The sequence below is a fragment of the Musa acuminata genome, unplaced genomic scaffold, assembly GCF_036884655.1.
Source record: "Musa acuminata AAA Group cultivar baxijiao unplaced genomic scaffold, Cavendish_Baxijiao_AAA HiC_scaffold_1137, whole genome shotgun sequence".
NCBI classification, from domain to species: domain Eukaryota; kingdom Viridiplantae; phylum Streptophyta; class Magnoliopsida; order Zingiberales; family Musaceae; genus Musa; species Musa acuminata.
The window spans coordinates 3639809-3661262 of record NW_027021349.1 but is presented as its reverse complement, the minus strand read 5'-3'; the positions used below and the strand labels follow the sequence as shown (position 1 = coordinate 3661262).

At 38.6% G+C, this 21454-nt stretch overlaps 3 protein-coding genes across 3 annotated transcripts; 2 read left to right on the top strand and 1 right to left on the bottom strand.

The window, feature by feature from the left end:
- The first annotated feature begins 1446 nt into the window (after window positions 1-1446).
- On the top strand, window positions 1447-7482 carry LOC103999700 (proline-rich receptor-like protein kinase PERK1). The gene is made up of 8 exons (XM_018820013.2): window positions 1447-2070; window positions 2896-3444; window positions 4148-4234; window positions 4354-4424; window positions 5781-5857; window positions 6238-6385; window positions 6465-6626; window positions 7047-7482. Exons 1-8 carry the CDS (start codon window positions 1578-1580, stop codon window positions 7344-7346), a joined length of 1887 nt encoding a protein of 628 aa, XP_018675558.2. The 5' UTR covers window positions 1447-1577; the 3' UTR covers window positions 7347-7482.
- A 1477-nt stretch (window positions 7483-8959) lies between these two features.
- On the top strand, window positions 8960-11863 carry LOC135671028 (ras-related protein Rab7-like). Its single transcript, XM_065178897.1, has 7 exons — window positions 8960-9136; window positions 9234-9260; window positions 9364-9463; window positions 10318-10464; window positions 10688-10773; window positions 11030-11170; window positions 11520-11863. The coding sequence occupies exons 1-7, from the start codon at window positions 9084-9086 to the stop codon at window positions 11587-11589; spliced, it is 624 nt and encodes a 207-aa protein (XP_065034969.1). The 5' UTR covers window positions 8960-9083; the 3' UTR covers window positions 11590-11863.
- Window positions 11864-13525: 1662 nt separating this feature from the next.
- Window positions 13526-20315, bottom strand: LOC103999692 (uncharacterized). The gene is made up of 7 exons (XM_009421512.2): window positions 19620-20315; window positions 17742-18076; window positions 15139-15478; window positions 14565-14713; window positions 14260-14353; window positions 13909-13980; window positions 13526-13790 (listed from the first exon to the last, which is right to left on the bottom strand). Exons 1-7 carry the CDS (start codon window positions 20175-20177, stop codon window positions 13746-13748), a joined length of 1593 nt encoding a protein of 530 aa, XP_009419787.2. The 5' UTR covers window positions 20178-20315; the 3' UTR covers window positions 13526-13745.
- Between the last annotated feature and the right edge of the window lie 1139 nt (window positions 20316-21454).

Genomic DNA, 21454 nt, shown 5'->3' with positions numbered 1-21454 from the left:
CTCAAATGTTTCCGCTCACTCCAATCTCTTCCGATATGCTGGCCGAAGTTGGAAGAAATCTCCCACCGGAAGGCCCTCATCAAAACCAAGACTTTCAATCGAGTGTGAGACCTGCCAAGCTGTTCTTATCCCCTTCACATCTGTATGCAGCTGGTAAATGATCTCTCTCTCTCTCGATCGATCGATGCTTGTTTTTGTCTTTTGCTCAGGTCATATAGCACTTGGCCTATCTCACTCAAATATGTATGCAGCTGGCACACACAGATTGGAGCAGTTTCATACTCATCCAAAAGTTGGATGACTCAAGAGAGATTACACAGGTGATCATTGAAATAGATGTTGCATGGCTGGTCTCGTCTTCCTCTTCCCTTCCCTTGAGAAGCAAACAAAGGAAGCCCTCTGACTAGTATCTTTAAGATGAAGAAAAGGTTACCAACCATTCAAACAGCTACCTCTCGTGAACATGTGCTAACATTCTTCTTTTTTTTTTTCCTTTACAAAAAGGTTGCAGCAGGATCTCATGTTTTAACTTTCTAAACAGAGGAAACCAGAAAATTTTGCTACATCATGCATCTTCAATTCTATCTGAAAACACATTTGTCACTGTAGTAAACAATGAGGTGGCAAATGCAGGAAAATAATTTTTCAAAGAGATGAGATATTTATTGGCAAGGAAAAATCAGCTTTTATTGTAAAAAAAAAAGTAGAATATTGATAAGGGACAATTTGGATCGATCATTAGTGCGGTCTGTAGGTTCGTGAGGAATTATCCACTTTGGATGATGGGTATATCCATACGATTTTGTTCTTTTCGGAGCATGTGAGCTCCAAAGGATGTACGGCTCGGAAGCGAGTTTATTCAATCGAGGTGTAGACTTTGAGCCATTCTTCTAGCGCTAATCTGATAAGGGATAATTTGGTCGATCAACCATTGTTGCAAGCCCTTTTTTTAGGCTCGTAAAAAATTATCTGCTTGGACGATGTATATATCTACACGATTTTGTTCTTTTTGGGATATGTGAGCTTCAAAAAGCATCTCTACGGATAAGGGAGATTCAACGGATTTATAAACATGAGACTAAATGATTTTATCAAATAGAGAGAGAGAGAGAAAAAAAAAAATCGGCTTTAATTGTGAAAAGGAATCGTGGAATGGAACGGTGGAGAGCCAAGCACGGTATCAGAGTAGTTCTCAGTTAAGAGAGAGAGAGAGAATGAAAAATCAGCTTTAATTGTGAAAAGGAATTAGTGGAATGGAACGGTGGGGAGTCATGCACAGTACAAGAGTAGTTCTCAGTTGAGTCCACATGGGTATAGGCCTTTATCTTTGTTGCTTACCTTTCACTGTTCTGGATGAGCTGTACAGGCTCAGGCAGGATGCAGGTATTGTAGGGCTGTATTATCCTACAATACCTGTACCCTGATGATGGGTCGGACAGCAAAACATCTCCATCCTTCCGCCAAGCTTTCATTGGTGCCCACTTCACACCACCACCTTCGACAAGGCGGAGAGAGAGAGAGAGAGAGAGGCGGAGGAGGAGGAGGAGGAGGAAACCCACTTACTGCATTCGTCGGCCATGTCGACCCCGACGCCAACCTCCTCCCCCGCACCACCCGCCGGCTCCCCTCCCCAAGCCACCCCCTTGGCGCCGCCCCCGGCCTCCCCTCCGTCGCCCGCCATCCCGTCCACTCCGCCGCCCTCCCCCACCAACTCGTCGTTCCCGCCGTCGGCCTCGCCGCCTCCTTCCAGCCCTTCCGGCTCTTCTCCTACTCCGCCGGCGACACCTTCCGCCCCGTCCCCGCCGTTGCCCTCCGGTGGATCTCCTCCCTCCTCGCCTTCTCCTCCGTCACCCGAGACTCCTTTGTTTACCCCGTCACTGCCCTCTTCCCCATCGCCGTCGTCGAGCTCCGTCTCGACCTCGGTCGTGGTCGGAGTCGCGGTGGGCGGGGTGGTCATCCTCTTGCTGCTGAGCTTCGCCTGCATCTGTTGTTGGAAAAAGAAGCGCCGGTCGCGGCGACCGCCGTCCCATTACTACGGAGCTCCCCCGCCGCTTCCAGCAGAAAGGAAAGGTTGGATCTACTTTTCTTTGGAATAGATCTACGGAAGAAAAACTCTACCTAATCCTTTTACGTGATCCATAGCCTACGTTGCAGCTCAGATCCGTTCTGTTTCACAGTGCTTACAAAAATTCCTGTTCCTCCCCTCGGTTTGGGATTAATGTTGTAGTTTAAACTCCTGTTCTTCCTGTATTTTTGGGAATACTGTTGTGGTTTAAGATCATTTGATGACGGACTTATTATAGGAGAAAAGGTAGATCTTTGAACTAGGAGATGGTATAAATTATTGCTAAGAATTTAATGACCGAGTCAAAGGTACAGATTTTGCTTTTTCATATATATTGTTCCTGATGATTGCTCATGATTATAATTTATATCTATGAAACCTTATTTGGCACTTAGAAAAGGGCAATTAAACCCGACCGAGTCTTAATCGTCTAAGCAGAGAACAAGAAGGGATTGGGTTGTTTTGTCAAAGTAATTGCTTATTTTTTTGTGAATCGAAGTCCCGAGTAAGGTTTGATTTGATGTCTGCAATTTTGGAGACATAGAAGATGGCCTAACATTTCGTGTAAATCCTAACAAGTAGTAGTCCTGAGAATTCTAATTGCTGTCTGGTTTAGCAAATAAGATTTGCATTGAACAGGTGTTGACTTGCTTCTAGTGTGCATCACATGATGACATCCTTAATCCTGTAAGGAGGATTGTTATGGTTGCCTTATTATTTCTTCTTTAGGAATCAGTTTGAATATAATGTAGCTGCCTTTCTTATGGCATTTTAGGATTTCCAATTGGCAAAAGATATTTGAACGAACTGAATGTGGGGGTTGTTTTCAGATGAACGGTATGGCGAGTATTGGCAACAGAATGCCCCACCCCTAGCAGATCATGTCGTCAAAGTGCCTCCAGGACCTCCTCCTCCTCCACCATTTGCTTCGCGTCCTCCGCACCCACCTAACCATGCGCCGCCTGCACCTCCTCCACCTATGATAAACAGCAGTGGAGGCTCTGGCTCCAATTATTCTGGGTCTGAGGTTCCACTGACTCCACCATCTCCTGGTGTTGCCCTTGGCTTCTCAAAAAGTACCTTCACTTATGACGAACTGGCTAGGGCGACAGATGGTTTCTCTGAAGCTAATCTCCTTGGACAAGGTGGTTTTGGTTATGTTCACAGAGGAGTGCTTCCCAATGGCAAGGAGGTTGCAGTCAAACAATTAAAAACCGGTAGCGGACAGGGCGAGCGTGAATTCCAGGCAGAGGTTGAGATCATTAGTCGTGTGCATCACAAGCATCTTGTTTCATTGGTTGGGTACTGCATTTCTGGAGGCAGGAGGCTGCTTGTTTATGAATTTGTTCCAAACAATACATTGGAATTCCATTTGCATGGTAAGCATTCTATCATCTTTTCAGCTGGGAATTTTAGCTTAGATGATTCTGCTGTGTTCTATTTATCTTCTTTTGTTGCTAAGCTCTCTGATCATGATACTAACATTCCTTGTGTCAACTTGATGTAAGAAAATTTATATGACATAATCTTTTTAGAAATTCATTCTTGATCACTTTTAGATGGTAAGTGTCTTTTATCATATATAAGACATCTTGATCTTGATAAGCATATTCAGGTGAGAGGGACCATTCAGCAGGTTTTTGCATCAGCTTTATGCATGTAACATATTTAGTCCAGTCCATTATGTTTGGATTTATTAAGTGAACTTAAAAGGACAAGAAGACCCAGTCGGTAATTACTCAACAAGTTAATTGCTAAATTCTCTGAATTAACTTGTCTAATTTCAGAAATATTGATTGCATCGAACTACTTGCGGCATTTAATTATAAAATTGGTCCTTGTGACTATTGTTTGATTGCTAGTACTGTATACAAGAGTTTGATTAGAGATAATAGATGTTGAATCTGTACGCCTTTGATTACAATCCTGCAATAAGGTAGGATTTGTCCCCAAAATGTATACTACAATATGTGAGACTCTGTACTAGTTGTTTTTCATTGTGATGTTTTAGACATTTTTCATCCTTCTTTGGATTACTATTTTGCTGCTAGATCGTTTCATTTCAAAGTAGTTTATGTCCAGGAAGAGGTCGACCAACTATGGAATGGCCTACACGACTGAAAATTGCACTGGGTTCTGCAAAGGGATTGGCATATCTTCATGAAGACTGTGAGTTTGTTCTCATTTTTTATACCTTAATACTTTTTTAAAAATTTGTTTCTTACTGTTGATCTGCCTAACTTTATTTTCTGACTTTGTTCCTAATGGAATTGTATTTTCATCTTCAGGCCACCCTAAGATTATTCACCGTGATATAAAGGCAGCCAACATTCTTCTTGATTACAAATTTGAGGCAAAGGTATGCATACACCTTTTTAGGTTTATCATGTTCTAGTTGAAGTACCAGACTGTCTTTCTTGTATACACAACCAGAGCTAAGAACAGAATATTTCGGCATTTAATATATGGTTCCTCACATACTGAGAACAGTTATGTATTTTGTCAAATTTAGAGTTTGAAGAGCATGAAAAACAATGTCTTCATTTGATTTGGCCCCACTACATGTGATGGAATCCAGCATACCACTTGAACAAGATTTATTGCATCAATCTGTAGATTGGAGTTCATTTCACTTGACCAGATCCACAATTCATCCCATGTCTTAACTGATGAATGTAAAAGCTGGCTTGGTCAGAATGGGTTGGCTTTTTTTCTGGATGCAGGAAGTAAATAATCACAGCTGATCTCTCAATCATTATGAATGTGCTGCGTATCAAATAAAATTCCTGTAAATTTCAAGTTGTCAAAGAAGACCAACTTTTTCTTTTTTTGGTGTTGGGGGGGGGGGGGGGGGGGGTTTGGAGGGGCGCAATGACTCAATTTAACCAGATGAACACCCAATGAGATTAAAGAAATCTGGATGTGCTAATATTTTGAAGGCAAGAAAGCATCCACTAACAATCTTTTAGTTCCTCATGACACTTTTTTGGTGGCCAATGACTCAAATTTAACCAGATAAAATTGAGATTAGAGAAATCTGGTTGTGCTTATATTTTGTCATACTCTTTAAGGCAAGAAAATGTCCACTAACAGCCTTTTAATTTGTCATGAGACTTACATTCAACAAATTAGCTTGATGTTTTTTAAAATTTTTTCTATCACTTTAAAAACTTCCTTATCAAATGATGTCTTTGCACTAATGGTTAATTGCATAATTAGTCCTTGGACTTCCAGTTAATTTAACTGATCCTAGAACTTCAAATTTTAAAATTGGCATTCTTAACTTCAGTTTTCAATTTGATGAGGTCCAACAATCAACTTGTAGTTATAAACCTTGGCGAAAAGCTGATCTAGCTGCATCACTAGGCTTGTGTATGTCATAAATCTCAGTGAGAAAAGTTGTCAAACATGCCTAGCATGATTAACAAAACAAAAATTAGGGCACATCCTCTTGAATTGTCAACTAAACTGATATACCAGATAAATTAATTTGATCCAAAGTTCAAGGATTAGCGATGCAGTTTGTCCCATAATAAAACATATTAGCAACACTGATTTGATTTGATGAAGTAGATGCAAGTGCTCCTTTTTTCTTTATCATTTTCTCCATGTATACCTTTGCTTTTTTCTAAAACCTTCCAGATCAACGAGCTTTATTTTGTGCTGCAAATTTTTGTTAACTTCCTCTTTAGCTTATCTACTCATGATTTTGCAGGTTGCAGATTTTGGGCTTGCGAAGATTGCTTCTGATAGTGACACCCATGTTTCAACAAGAGTTATGGGGACCTTTGGGTATGCTTCCTTCTTCCTCATTACAATTTGCTTTGTCTTTTGACTTGTTTATGTTGCCTGGATGGCTTCTTCTAAAGACGCACTTTGTGAAACTTATGGTCTTTGCTCTATGGGTTTTTGTCACTTATTTTCTGTCAATATTTTACTGAGAATCTGGTCTACTGGCTATCAAAGCTTTGTTGAAATTTTGAAACTTTAATTCTCACAGCACATGATTAAAGATGTTTCTTCTATTATATTCCAGTCTTACAGCACGATTAGAAATCTTGTAGTGGTTATCTCCTGAACTGTAGCAAGCATGAAGAATTTAAGATGTTTTCTAAGATCTTTATGTCTGTGATAACACTGTAGTTTAACCTGTAGCCTACATATTCTTGCAGTTATCTGGCACCTGAATATGCATCTTCAGGCAAACTCACTGATAAATCAGATGTCTTTTCATTCGGTGTCATGCTTCTGGAGATAATCACTGGACGGCGTCCTGTTGATTCATCCCAAACTTTCATGGATGATAGCTTAGTTGACTGGGTTAGTATTTTGCATGCCTTGGTTTTGTTACCATGATGTTGCTTCTGCTTACCTTCCAAACTTTTGTTTGTAACTGCAGGCAAGACCACTGCTTACTCGAGCTCTAGAAGATGGCAACTATGATGCCCTTGTTGATCCAAAATTGGGAAAGAACTATAACCCTGATGAGATGGCTCGCATGATTGCTTGTGCTGCTGCTTGTGTGCGCCACTCAGCACGAAGAAGGCCAAAGATGAGCCAGGTGCTGTTTCATTGCCCTACTCTGTATTTTTTTAATTGGATTTCATTATTCTGTTGTCACATTGTTCGAATGCATGTTCTTTGTTTGGCTGTGTTTGCATTAGGTTTTTTATGAATTTGAAGTTATGTTTGGCATGTTTAATGAATCTGTGAAATTGGGAAACATGTGCCTTCTTTGAAGTCAGCTCTCTCTTTGCTTGCTTGACAGACAATGACATTTGGATGGAATATTCTCTATGCAATAATCTGCATCTTATTTTCTAGAAGCCTACAAACTTTTGAGCTAATCTTGCACTTACAGTCTGAGTTAATTGATTTCTGTCTGAAGCTAAACGACTATATGAACTTTTGAACTAATCTTGCACTTAGTGTTGCTACTTCCAACATTTTACTAACCCAAATCCGTCCAAAAACCAATCAGGTCATCCGTGCTTTGGAAGGAGATGTGTCTCTTGAAGATTTGAATGAAGGCATCAGACCGGGCCATAGCAGGTTTTACGGTTCGTATGGCAGCTCTGATTATGATTCTAGCCAGTACAACGAGGATATGAAGAAGTTCAGGAAAATGGCACTGGCGACTCAAGAGTATACCGGCGGCGATCACAGTGCAGCAACCAGCGAGTACGGTCAGAATCCATCGTCTTCGAGCACTGAAGGCCGACAGACACATGTAATCGAGATTGGTAAGAAGAAAGACAGCTATGGTTTTGGCAGCAGCTAGTGAGTGAGAAAGGCCTGATACTCTTGCCTATCTGGAGTACTTTTACAGGTTTTTCATGTATGCTTGTAGCTTTTTCCTTGGGGTAGTGATGAATAGCCAGCTAACTGATTCTTTATATATATGTTACATTTGTCTCTGAGGTTGAGATACATTTCTGAGTGTTAATTGTTTTCTGTAATACAAGTTCCAGATCCATTCTTTATATATATATATATATATATATATATAGAGAGAGAGAGAGAGAGAGAGAGAGAGAGATTGGTGCACATGATTAAAGATGCCAAAGTAACAAGAGCAGTGGTTTAGATACCCATGAAGAGATCTCATGGCAGCACAGAGTGTGGCTGTGGCACATATCAATGAAAGGTGAGTAGCAATTGGAAGGCTTCTTTAGACTGTCCCCACTTGGCACTGAAGAGAATGCAAATGCTTCCCATGTGAGCTTTTGTGGCCTCTATTTCTGCATCACAGCTCACTGCTGATATGACATCTCTCTCTCTCTCTCTCTCTCTCTCTCTCTCTCTCTCTCTCTCTCTGGTGAACTGTAGTTTGTGAGTTGTAGCCAGCAGCAATTTTTTCTTTTTCTTTTTCTTTTTTTGGCATGGAATGAAAAGATTGGCCACTGACAGCCAAAAGACATCAGAAAGCTCACCAAATGTCCTCCCCACTTGCTTCCCGCAATGTAGGAAATGTGAGCAGTTGTGTCACAATTGTAATTCAATGAGAAATTATTGATTCAAATGTCTCATGTATTCTAATAAGATTACAAGTTTATGCTTATTTATTTACGACGATTTTCGTTAAAAAATATTCATAGTTTGGGGATTTTAATTTTTTTAATTTTTTTTCAAACAATACTTATAATTTAAAAAATCTAAAATACCTTTCATTTTTATTATTTTTTACTATTTTTAATTATTATAATAATAATATTTTCATTTGGCTCATTTGTTATATTTTTAATAATATTAATAATATTTTATTGATGTATTCAAAATACTATAAATATTGAAAAACACTATAAGTGACATTATATCATATCTTCTTGATTGTCATTATTTATAGATCATTACAATATCATATTTATTTTTAGACTTAAAATTAATTTGATTGGGATTATAGATCTAATTAGATTCCTTGTAATATTTTTATTATAGTGACTAAAATACCGTAACATGTCAAAAATGTTATAATAAATCAAAACACTGTAATGGATAGTAAAACTTTAGGAATAATTTGAATATATATTTTTAATTAAAAGTACTGTTTGAGAAAAAAAAATAAAATAAAATGAGAGTATTGATCGAAAAAAATCTAAAACATGGATATTTTATAGGGAAATCGCCCATTTATTTATTGTTGCAATCCTCTAAATCCAGTTAATTGGCCGGTTATTTAAAGAGACTATAAGGCGCTCACAACCGTACATCTAACTCCTTTTAATCTCAACCGTCAACCTCTTCCCCAAAAGCTGTAATCTAATAATAAAATTTTTAACCATTTATAAATCACTCGTTATTCGTACCTTCATATTAACTGGGATAATAGTCTTCTCTCCTGATATGCTCCAATAATAAGGACGGTAACGAAGAGGGTCGATGTGGTGTTTGTCCCTCGGAAATTCCCCTCTCGTCTCGTCTTCTTTTCTTCCCCGATTCGGGCCACGATTCAAGGGCTCGATAGCCAGGAGAGCTCGATCTTGGTCGGCCCCGCCGGTCCGGTCTCCGATTCGGATTCATGGCGTCTCGAAGGCGAATGCTCCTCAAAGTCATCATCCTCGGGGACAGCGGGTGAGATTTCCGTCCCGATCGCCAGGGAACGGAAAAGAATCCCCTTCCTTCTGTTTGTTTGAATCTTTACTTAAACCTTGACTGCGTTCTTTGTTAGGGTTGGGAAGACGTCTCTGATGAATCAGTACGCTCTGATCACTTTTACTTTCGGGGACGAAAAAGTTTGTTCTTTTCGCTGTGATTGGTTTATCGTGGTGGATGATTTGGGGTTGAATGATATTGGATAGGTATGTCAACAAGAAATTCAGTAATCAATATAAGGCGACCATTGGGGCTGATTTCTTGACTAAAGACGTCCAGATAGATGACAGATTGTTCACGTTGCAGGTTACTTCCTTTGATCCACCTTTTCGCATGTTCTCATAATTTTGGGATTCAAGTCAGAATTTTGCTGGATTTTGTAGGTGCTAATCTCGAGTTTTCAGTCTTTGATGAATCTTTTGTAATGTGTATATATAGCAACCGAAAGAAAATTTTCAGGTTGTAAGCTTTATGCTATATGCTTTATGCTTTTCTCAACTTATCACTACAGGTAGGGAACTTTCAATTCAGAGCATTTTTCCATCTTTGTGCGGTACTTTGGAGCTTGCTGAGTACTACACATTGTACAATGAGATCTGGAAGAAAGAAGTTCATATGGAACATGACTTGTTGATATTTTGGAACACTTAAATTAATACGAGTATAAGCTTCTTTTATTGGTTTTTTTAACTTCTGTAGAAGTTGATTAACTGCTTTATCTGGTTGGCAAGACGACCTAAAGAATTGTCCTTACCTTGAGTATTGGTTATTGTTCCTTTGACGTGCTGCCTATTTGTTGCACGATGTCACGAGATAACAATGTTGTGCTTCATTGCAACTCAGGATTTCACATTCAGGTGAGATGTTTGAGGATAATCATTTGAGACATTCAGGGTAGGGTATATTGTCGAGCTTGGCTATTAAATTTGAGGGTACTATTTCTGCTACAAACAAAGAGTGATAATTAGATTTGAGGTTTTACAAAATGTGAAATGTTTATGATTCTCTCTCTATCTTTTTTTTTTTTGGATGCATGCATTTTCCGATAAAATTAAACTTGGTGAAATCATAGTTTGGAGTTATTTCTTTCATTTTAAGTTGTTTATCATTTATGTTAAGGTAGTTTGTGTAGGTTCACTTTCTAATGTTTTATTTCTCAGATATGGGACACAGCAGGGCAGGAAAGGTTCCAGAGTCTTGGTGTGGCTTTCTATCGTGGAGCCGATTGCTGTGTCCTTGTGTATGATGTTAATGTCGTGAAATCGTTTGACAATTTGGATAATTGGCGTGAGGAATTTCTGATCCAGGTAAATTATGTTTGACTGTCTTGATTGATTTGGAGCAGCAATTGAGGAATATATATATATATATATATATATATATATATATATATATATATATATGTATGTATGTATATATGTATGTATGTATGTATATATGTATGTATGTATGTATATATGTATGTATGTATGTATATATGTATATACATATGTGGTCATGTAATATCTGGTTTGGTTGTCTAATTTTCAGGCTAGCCCATTTGACCCTGAAAACTACCCTTTTATACTGTTGGGTAACAAGATAGATATTGATGGTGGCAACAGCCGAGTGGAAAGATTCTCCTGCCATTTTAATGTTATGCGGGAAGCAAAAAATTTAGCATGATAGTCGAAGCTCTGTTCTGTCTTTACTACTTGATGGGTCCAAACAAACAATAGCAACAGAAGAGATTAATGTAACTTTATCAAAGTTTAATGTAGTGAAATCTGTAAACGCCAAGTCCCAGTTGGACCAAGTCATCATGTGGAACCCTGCTATATATAGTGGTATGTTTTTATATGCTTTGATCTGTCTCTGGATTTTCAGGTCTCTTGAGAAGAAAGCGAAGGCATGGTGTGCATCAAAGGGGAACATTCCTTATTTTGAAACATCAGCTAAAGAAGGATTCGATGTGGAAGCTGCTTTCCAATGTATTGCCAAAAATGCCCTCAAGAATGAGCCGGAGGAAGATATGTGAGTATCTCCATATCATCTGTCAACACCCCTGATTCTCAGAAAAATAACTATTTAGGTTTGAACTACATCTTCATGCTACATGCATGTCAGCACGGATCAATCTATATAAAAATCACACTCTGCATTCTGAAAGTTACCCTTAGATCTTAGGTTGCTTAATATTCAAACTCTATAAACAATATCAAAATAAAATATCTTAAATTTCTTGGTAGCTCTTATGGCATTTATGTTTTAAATCTCCTGTTTTGAGAGTAGGCAGGCTTGTTTATATTACTCTTAGCTTGAAGATTAGACTTGCTTATCTTTCATATTTTGGTGCCTGAACGGTTTCCTTTTTATGATGAAGATATCTTCGTGATACCATTGATGTGGCGGGTGGTGCGAGACGACAACAATCATCCGGTTGTGAATGTTAGATGGAGTTCATTTTATGTTAGTTTAAAAAAAAAATCCATTGCGTTGCCAAATTATTTCTACAAACTATCGTCATAGCTTCTTCACCTGTAATTTATGCCATATTCAGTGATGATTGCTATCGGCTCTTTCCGAGACATACTTCCTCCTTGCATGTATTTTACCACTCTTGTGCAATTCGTTTACCCTTTCAAATGTTATATGAGTTCTATTGTTCATAATAAATGTATTTTGACTTGCAATGACTGAACAAGTGTCTTCTGAATGGACTGAACAGCTTTCTTTGCATCTTGGTTGTCTCTCTTGACATAATCCGAGAACTTATACTGTTTGATCTCTTCTACCTGTTTGATCATCTTATCGGTTGGGGGGGAGGAATCAGTGGTACATTCTGTATGATTAGTAAAATATTGGCTTGAGATCAAATCAACATTGTAGCGTTCTATAGAATATGCTTATTTTATCATTCATATCTTTATTCTTGTGACTTGGCCTTTATTATAAAGTCTCAACTCTCCATCCAACCTCAAGGCCTATTGCCATGTTCATGGAGGAGTCTTGTTGCCATGTTCACTTTAAGTTCTTCACTACCAATTTAAATAGATTGTCGTTGACTTGCCCTTAAATGATAGGAAAAGAACTCAATTTAAGATACAGTTTTGAGATCAAGAATGGATTCCATAAAATACAAGTTGTGTGCACAAATGCAAGCTTTCAGAGATCCTACGTTTCAGAGTTTAATGGATTATATAGGTTGACAAAATTCCTTTGACTTCATCTGACTTAAAATATCATCCAATCCAATGGGTTGCAGCAGCCCATTCGAACAAGTTCAGCTGAGTTGCATATTGCTGTTATGTGAAAGGGGGAGCTGTGTTTTCTCTGAGAGGACTTTTTTGTATTCGTTTCCTTTGTTGTCGTAGGTTGAAAGGACCTTCTTGGAATAGACTTCATAGGATTTAGTGGAGTATCAGTTGACTTTTGTGCTCTTCCAAGATCTCATGACTCTCTCTCCTTTGACAACAACAAACGAGATCTGCGTCGACCATCGTGCCAAGTGCTCGCCTGTCACAGCAGCATTCACCACCCTCTCTCTCTCTCTCTCTCTCTCTCTGCCACCTTGTTCGACGAGAACAAACGATGGTATCTGCATTGCCCTCGACGACTAAAAGCATCAGATGGTATGTCACAGCACAAGTCACCTCTCTTTCTCTCTGGGTTGAAGAAACATTCAATCATGGCAACGAGGAAGAAAAGTGAGCATACACAGTGAGTCCACGACCACGAGATCTATCAGGCAAGAAGAAACTCGTCTTCGAGTGTAAATAATCCAACATGCTTTGCACACCAAAGTAAAAAAAGTCAAGTAAATGATGTTTGCTAAACATTATATGTGATCCAACACAAACTATGAATTGCTAATTCAATTGATATATGACATCATAATCGTCCCAGAAAGGCACAAATAAATTAGCTGGAAATAGTTTATGATCCTAATAAATGGAGGAATATCACCATCAGAGACTTGCCAAATTTACTGAAAGTATCTCACTTTAAATCAGGCCAAGATTTGCAACAATTACATGCTAAAAACATTCACTGTTACAAACTTTCCATGGAGAATGCAACTGCTGCGGGCAACGATGGCAGACAATGGATTTTACTGCTACTGATCTCAAATGACAAAATGCATGGTTTCATGGCCTTCCACTCATCCATGGCAGGTAATAAGCATTTTTGCATGAACAAGTCTTCCCAAATGGGCTCTCTGAATGAAGTACGTATGACATACCAATAGAATAAAATATTCATCTAACTTGATGTGAGACTAAGGAAGGGTATGTTCCCTTTACCCTGGCCATGCAGCTTCGTCTCGGGGTGCTGGTAATCTGACATGGTGGCCGACTCACCAAGGTTTTCCAAGGCAATAAAACAATATGCAAGATTACTGAACCACATGTATATGGGTAAATCAATAAAGCATATGGGCTGATCAGCCTTCGGCATGCAAAACGACAGTATAAAGATACCAAAATTTATACTAGAACATCACGTTGTAGGACTTCCATAGAGGATAACTCACTACCAGAAATTAAAAAGGAAACAGAACACTATCCTGCCCTTCGATGGTAAAAAGCGGAGCATGCAGCACAGAGAATCAGTCCATCTTTATTCTGTCCAGCTCGCCGATCATCTCCTCGAACTGCAATCCATCATAAAAAAATGCCAGACAATTTTAGAATGCATATGCAATCAAACAGCTATTGCTGCTGAAAAGTAGACATAGTACTGTGACTTAATAAAAAGGCCAACAAACCTACCTTTAAGATCTGACGCAAGAAATAGTCACCATAGCGCTTTGTTGGTTTGGACTCCACAACATGGACGATGTCCTGTATTCAATTTACAAATTCTGAGAACAAACAGCTATGATGTATGAAATGTCGGAGAAGTATGAAAACTAAGGGATACAAAGTTCTCTGCTGTTATATATATATATATATATATATATATATATAATGGCTTTCACATTTCCTTCTATTGGTGGCATCAACCTCGCAAACCACAGTTCTAACTAGAAGATTCAATCCTCATTCAAGAAAAGAAAAGATGTTAACAACTACTAACAGTAAAAGTGAGATTGCACATTAAGCCAATCAGAAATAACTTACCTCACTAATATAGAAGTCCACATCTGCATTTGGAATGATCTTTCCGTCACCATCAACGGCATGCATCTTGTGTTTGTATGTCATCAAGATGGTTCTGACAAAAAAAATTGTCGAGTCATAACAAAATTAGAGATGCACTAGAGTCAATTAGCCAATATAAGCTAAAAACCTGGAACAGGAACATTCAAAAGTTTGTGACATTGACAAAGAGATGCACAACCAAGTCTCGAGGCATCAATACCTCTTCTTCAAAATAAAATTTACCAGTTTTCAATAAAAAGAAAATAAAAACAATAAATTCAGACCTCAAAGTGGGTTCGTCCACCTCCATGTATGCAGCAAGTTTCCCTATTGATATGGTTGAGTACAACTTCAAGAAACTGCGCACACCAGAAAGCAACTGTTGTTGCTTTACTTCATAAAGAAACAACTTCAACTGAAGTCTGTAAGCATCCTGCATTCAGCATGAAAATTCTAAATTTGGTCATTTAGATACATAGGTTACTAGACTGCAGGAAGGTTACTGAGCTATTACTGGACATGCAGATATATGCTGCTAAATAACACAATATACCACGTAAAGATCATATTACTTTTTGACAAACAAGGATGCATGAAGATATATGCTGCAATTTAGCACACTTATGAACTTCAAAATTGCACATATACACCAAAAAAAAGGTCAAAATTGGGATACCATTTAGTTAAGAACCAGAGGGGATAACTTAACCAAGATAAACTTACCGTGGCCAAAAAGCTTGAGAAATAGTAATGACAGTAATATCAGAAACCGACAGATCATGGTGCAGCATATTTACGGAAAAAAAGACAAAACAAAACAACAGCAACCAACATAAGAAGCAAACAGAAAGTTATTACCTGGTTGTAATTCGTAAGAGGTTCCTCCAGAACTGGAGCTGATGGAGTTATAAATTTGGGACAGGCATATGTGAAGAGCTCATCATACACAGCATATGCTTCGTCATCATACCTCAGCATCTTTGTCATCTTCTCATTGTACTTATCCCTCAACTGTGAATTCACATTCTCCTCAACAAGATTGTTCTGAGGGCACAAAGAAAGGCAAATTGCCAATAATGCATACATCTGCTCATTTTTCTTCAGTATCTGATCATACTGTGGTGACTTCTGATGAAACTGCTTGTACTTGAGAATATACAGTAGTATCTTATTGAATTCACGTATCGCTTCAACATACCTTTCAACAAGTTGGTAAACAGTGATGAGATCTATCAATTTGTATTTGCAAATGATAATGTTAACACCACCATATACTAATATCGTGATATAAGTTTGATACCGAGGACATGAGGTAACATAGATTGCAAGAAAGCAAAAAGTCAACAAATTCAGGAAAAAGCCTACAATGAGTACAATCCTTTCCCATGTCTACTTAAGCAAGTTACCATTGGAAAAGCTTATTGGATATAATACAGCAGAAGAGAAGAGCATAAACAATCACCCAGCTTGCACTGAAAATCTTGAAAGCATGAAAAAGACGTGGGAAACGAGGATATATATATACATAAATATATGTGTGTGTGTGTTCTAAGAAAGCCAAACATGCACTTTGCTGTCCCTCATCCTAGTGGTTGGCACCAAAAGAAAGTTTCGTAATGCATAGGACAATATATTATAATAGAAACGCTATGATCAAAACAAAATTACATTTTTGAGTAGCGTTCTTTCACTAAAACAATGTTTATATTAAAATCAAGGTTCATATCGAGTTTTGGTACATACCAAGTTTTGAAGAAAAAAAAAAGCCTTGAAAGACTGAAAAACAGAAAAAGAACTGTCTGGTTCAGAGCATGTACCACCTTGTACTCAGTGGTACTCTGGTCCTGTACTGACTGATACCAGCCCGAAACCAGGTGTACCACCCATTATCAGCCCCCTGTACCAGGTGTAACAGGTGGTGCAAACCCTGTACCACCCAATACAGGTCCAGTACTAGGTGTACCATCTGGCCTACCCATATCCATATAGTGCTAACAGGTTGGATTAGTAAATACTGTCCATACCAAACCATATCGAACAGCATTGCAAACATTGACTAAAATGCATCAGAACCCTTCTTCCTTCAGAATGGCTCGCAAGCATTGCCTATACCCATCTGCTACACACACTTCAGCAGCAACAATAACATTTTAGTCATAAAGTCTCAATTATTTAGGATCGACCATATGGATCTTTTGCAGCAACTGAGACAAATAAAGAGCCATATGTTCAGTTAAAAGTTTAAATCTATTTATAGTTTCTATCAAAGTCTTTTTAGGTTCCTCTATCCGGCCTCATACCATTAATAATAATCATTTAAGCTCTTTTAACAACCACATCATCTTAGACAAATTCTCCCTCATTTTACGATACCTAATTGTTTACCAATTAAAATATTTTTTTCCCTTTTTTACTAGTGACTACACAAATTCACCTTAACATTTTCATCTCAGCTATATAAATTTTTTGCACACGTTGTTTCTTAACTGCTCAACACTCAACACTCAGATCTATAAATCATTACTGGTCTAATAGTCATCTTATAATTTTTTTTCTTTTAATCTCAATATTTTTCTTTTTAATATCAAAGGTACCTAATGATCATACAAGATTCCTATTGTCTCTCATCATCCTTGGCCATTTTAATCATCTAGTTTTTACTCTATATATAATATCTTCATCAATCTATTAATCTGGAGTTTACACTTCAGCAATAAACTCTATAAAAATGAAAAGAGGCTATACATTGCATAACTACCTTGTTCCCTGGTGTTCTGATGATGCAATGTTGATGATGATATCAGACATGATAACGAACATTTTTCTTACATATTGTAAACCATGCACATTTTGACACAATAGAATATTGATATTTGACCAACTGATCTCACTGAAAACAAGAAATGCAAATCTACTTAACAGAAAGGCCTTAACTTTAATAATTACATGGAAGTGGAACCATGTTTCATATCTCAAAAGGCCAACATAGATGACACAATCAACAAAGTGGTCCAATATACAGCACAAATATTTATTTTGCCACCATGTCAGGCATGTGAAATCAAATTATACACCGATCATTCATTGACAAGAAAAGTAAATAACTTAATACAAAAGGAAACACAGATCTTTGATTTATATTGTTCATTATTTCTCAAACAATATTTCCAGATTACAAATGCAATAAGGTAATGCCCATATATATATATATATATATATATATATATATATATATATATATATATATATATATATATATCATATTAATAGCTTCTGACAACACCAATGGCTGAAGAAAAATAAAAGGAAGAGCTAAATTAGCTAACATAACATTTAGACGTAGCTTATGGAAAAGAAAATGAAACAAAAACAAAAAAATAAACAAAAAAGGAAAAAATGAATATCAACGAGACAGAGGTTTGCTTTTCCTCAACATGAAGCTAAAATGAATGGCTACTAACCTTCGCAGCATTAAGTTTGCAAACCCATAGTGATATATGGTGGATATGTGGCTTCCTATTACAACATTGTAAACACCTTGTTGACTGATGTCGATGGGAGCCAAACACTTTAAACCAGTATGATAATCTCCCAGAAGGCAATGTACCCTCAGTAGCCCAATCATGCTATAATAACCTAACATTTTCAGAACATTGCTAGTCCCTCCTTCATAATCATATCCATCAGTAGCAGCAAATTGTTCCAAGCCTTCTTTTTCCCTTTCCAATACATCAGTTATGGCTGATTTCTCCACCAAAGCTTGCAAGTAATTGAGAACCCCATACACATTCCATGCCTATCAAGAACAAAAAGTAGGATGACGGCAGCAGACTAATAATGAGACAACAGACAAGAAAATTGTACTAAAAAAACTACAAAATGGATGACCACAGAAATGCAATTTTAACAAGCATAGATACAAGATGCAGGCAACAAATTAGCACAGACCAGCCAGATTGCAAATAATTGTTACTAGAAGCACTACAGCACAAGGTATGCAATACCGTACCATACCGGTGTTTCGAGGTTGGCTCGGTATGATATGGTACCAGCGTATCGAGCGGTACATCAGGGCGTACCGAGCGATACACCAAGGCTTACCGAGCGATTTTAAATATTTCTTCCTCTTACTGTAGCACTGTAGCACGGTCCGTCCGGTAACGGACGGTCCACGTACCGGTATGCCGTCGGACCGGTACGTACCGCCCGTACCGGATGGTACCATTCGAAATTGCATACCATGCTATAGCATGTGATGACTACGACCATAAAAAATTAAGAACCAAAACTATAAAAAGGACAAACTAAATGTCACAAGAATATTACAAATAAACAAAAAGATATGCACCAATGCACCTTTTATGGCAGGAGTTATCAGAACAGCCAACAAAAGTTCTCAGACTTGCAAAGGTTGTGAGTGAGAACACTAAACAACAGATAGAAAATTCATGAAGGAGAATTGCCACTACCTATAAAATTTTGCCAACTGTAAGACCACGACCATCACAAAGAATATAAGCTCCTCTAGGTACCCATGACCCATGCATGCTCATGATGGTATTAGCTTAAAGGGCTGATAAGTTAATGAATTTAGTATAAGTGACACAGAAAAAAAGAAGAATCCTCTGGTTCCCACTATTTCAATTAGCTATTCCTAATCTTTCTACCATTTAACTCTATTACAGGTAACATCATATTTCTTATCATACATATTTACCGGTCCTTGTTTAGTCTTGTTCCTGACATCATGGCACCTGCAATATAATTTGACACACCTCTTCAAATAGCTGAAATTGAACATAATTTCTTCCTTGGACATAACCAAACCTCCACCATAAAGCAACTTTATCTCAATCCATCCAAAACTGAACATCCAGCTCAGACATTTTGATGTTCTTGTCTAAGGAACGCTAACTTTTTCTCGTGATGTTTTTGATGGCCCATCAATTTATCCTTTAAGAAAATCGAATATTATACTTCTTTTAAAAAAATCATCCTTTGTAAGCATGCCTCAATTGTATGCAAAATACAAGTGCAGACTTCCATTAGTATTACTGGGACCTCCAAATGATTTTGTGTCCACATTTTCAATGACTGAATTAGAGGCTAGAAGAAAATTTTGATTCGAATTGTATCTGTTCCTGTAAATCCTATTTTAACTAATAAATATACCGCCATCAAGAGAATGTCCGCCTCTTTCCTAGCGTCAATTCCACTGTACATCATGGAAAGAAACATATAAACTTACTATTGCACAAGAACAACAAGATCGAAAGTTTCATAGCATGCAGCAAAACCCATCTACAAATAAAAATATCAACATTTCCCCTTGAAAGTACCTGATCGTACTGCCGGAGCAGTTGCAGTTCCTCCTCGGTCTTGTTCTTGAGCTTGGCCCGGTACTGACAGTATGACTGGAACTGGTAGACGAACTCATCCACCATATCCCACAGCCATTGGTTGGGAAGCTGCATGTTGACTACTCCGTGGAGCACGACCGAGAAGAGGCTGCAGTAGTTGTCCCACGACTCCACCCGCTGCCGCCCCGTGGGGGAGAGCCGGGCGTAGAGGTGACGGAACCACATCTCACGGTAGAGGAGGCAGAAGACGTGGTCGTTGTCGACGTAGGGGGCGATGGCCTCGACGGAGGGCCAGGGGCTCTCCCGGAACATCCGGTCGCTGAGCCGCTGGAAGCTGCCGTCGTACATCTGGTGGATCTCGTACACGTTCTTCTCCCGGATGTGGCGATAGAGGTGAACCACGAAGGTCTTCACGGAGTCCGGCACGAAGTTAGGGTCATACCCCTGATCCGTGCCGGCGCTTCCCTGACCGGCTGACGGCGGCCGCGTGTACCGGGAGTCGAGAGAGGCATCATCGTAGTCATACGAGCTCGCCATTCGCGCAACAGATCGATCGATTAGGGTTTCGGACGCGGGAGGAATCAGGGATTGCGCTGCTTCCGCGACGGCGGAGCCGGTGGAGGAAAGAACTTGATCGAAGGACGGAACGACATATCGGCTAGGGTTTTGAACGGGACCGGGGAGGCTTATCGTTACCGTCGGTTTTTGGAACTCATGTGATTGATGGGAATCTACGGTGATGAAATGAGACCACTAGGACAACCGTGAGATCTCTCATCGGAAGGCTAGAAATCAAGCATGCTATGAATCCGATCCGAATCCGATCCGAACCCGATAAGATTTGAAATCCGCACCTGGTCCAATATAAATCATTGATATTTTATTAATTATAATACTTCAACTTTTTATACAATATTTTTCCAATATAAATCATCTCATTTTCCTCGGAATTTTCTCACTATTATGACATTATGAATCGCAAGCATCTTTAAGATGAATTACAGTGAATGCACCCTTTTTCTCATTTAGTATTCTCTAATAACCTTTGCGGAGTCTAAATATTGTTAACAACTTGATATCATGGACCATAATTTGATATGATTTGGTTTTGTCTTGAAGGCACATGATCCTTTTAAAAGGTCTTCGGCGAGATAGGAGAGAATAAGGGCCGACAAGGGTTACTTCGAGGTGGCCTCTAAACTTATGAAGTTGTCCCAAGGTGGGGCTTGAGTGAGCTCGATCTCTTTGGTGACCTGCACAATAAGTCAGTGTTAGGTGGGGGTTTTCGATTTGAACCCTTTGACACTCAGATTAGTTTTGAGTGACGATTATAGCCTTTTTTAGGTTTAAAATCTAGTCCTTATTCAAGCATCGAGGATCAGCTTTTATACCTGTGAAGCCTCTATAGTGGGGCCATGATTGATATAGACTACTTATATGTCCTTCTATGTGTTAGGAACGAGTCGGCACTAAGAGGGGGGGAGTGAATTAGTGCAGCGGATAAAATCACGTCGGTTTCAAAAAATCTCTTAGTTCGTTCAAAACCGAATCGGAAAATAACTTAAAATCTCGTTCGTATATTTAGTGAAAGTAGTAGGCAAGTAAAGATTTAGTTTGCAATAAAGGTAAATTGCTCAAATAAAAATGCAAACCGTTTTATAGTGGTTCGGTCGTTATGACCTACATTCACTCCACCGATTCCTATTCCATCGAGGCCACCGGCATCCACTAACGATCTTCCTTCAACAGGCAAAGATCAACCACCCTTACAACTCGATTCTTCTTTTGACAGGTTTAGGAAAGAACCTTTATAA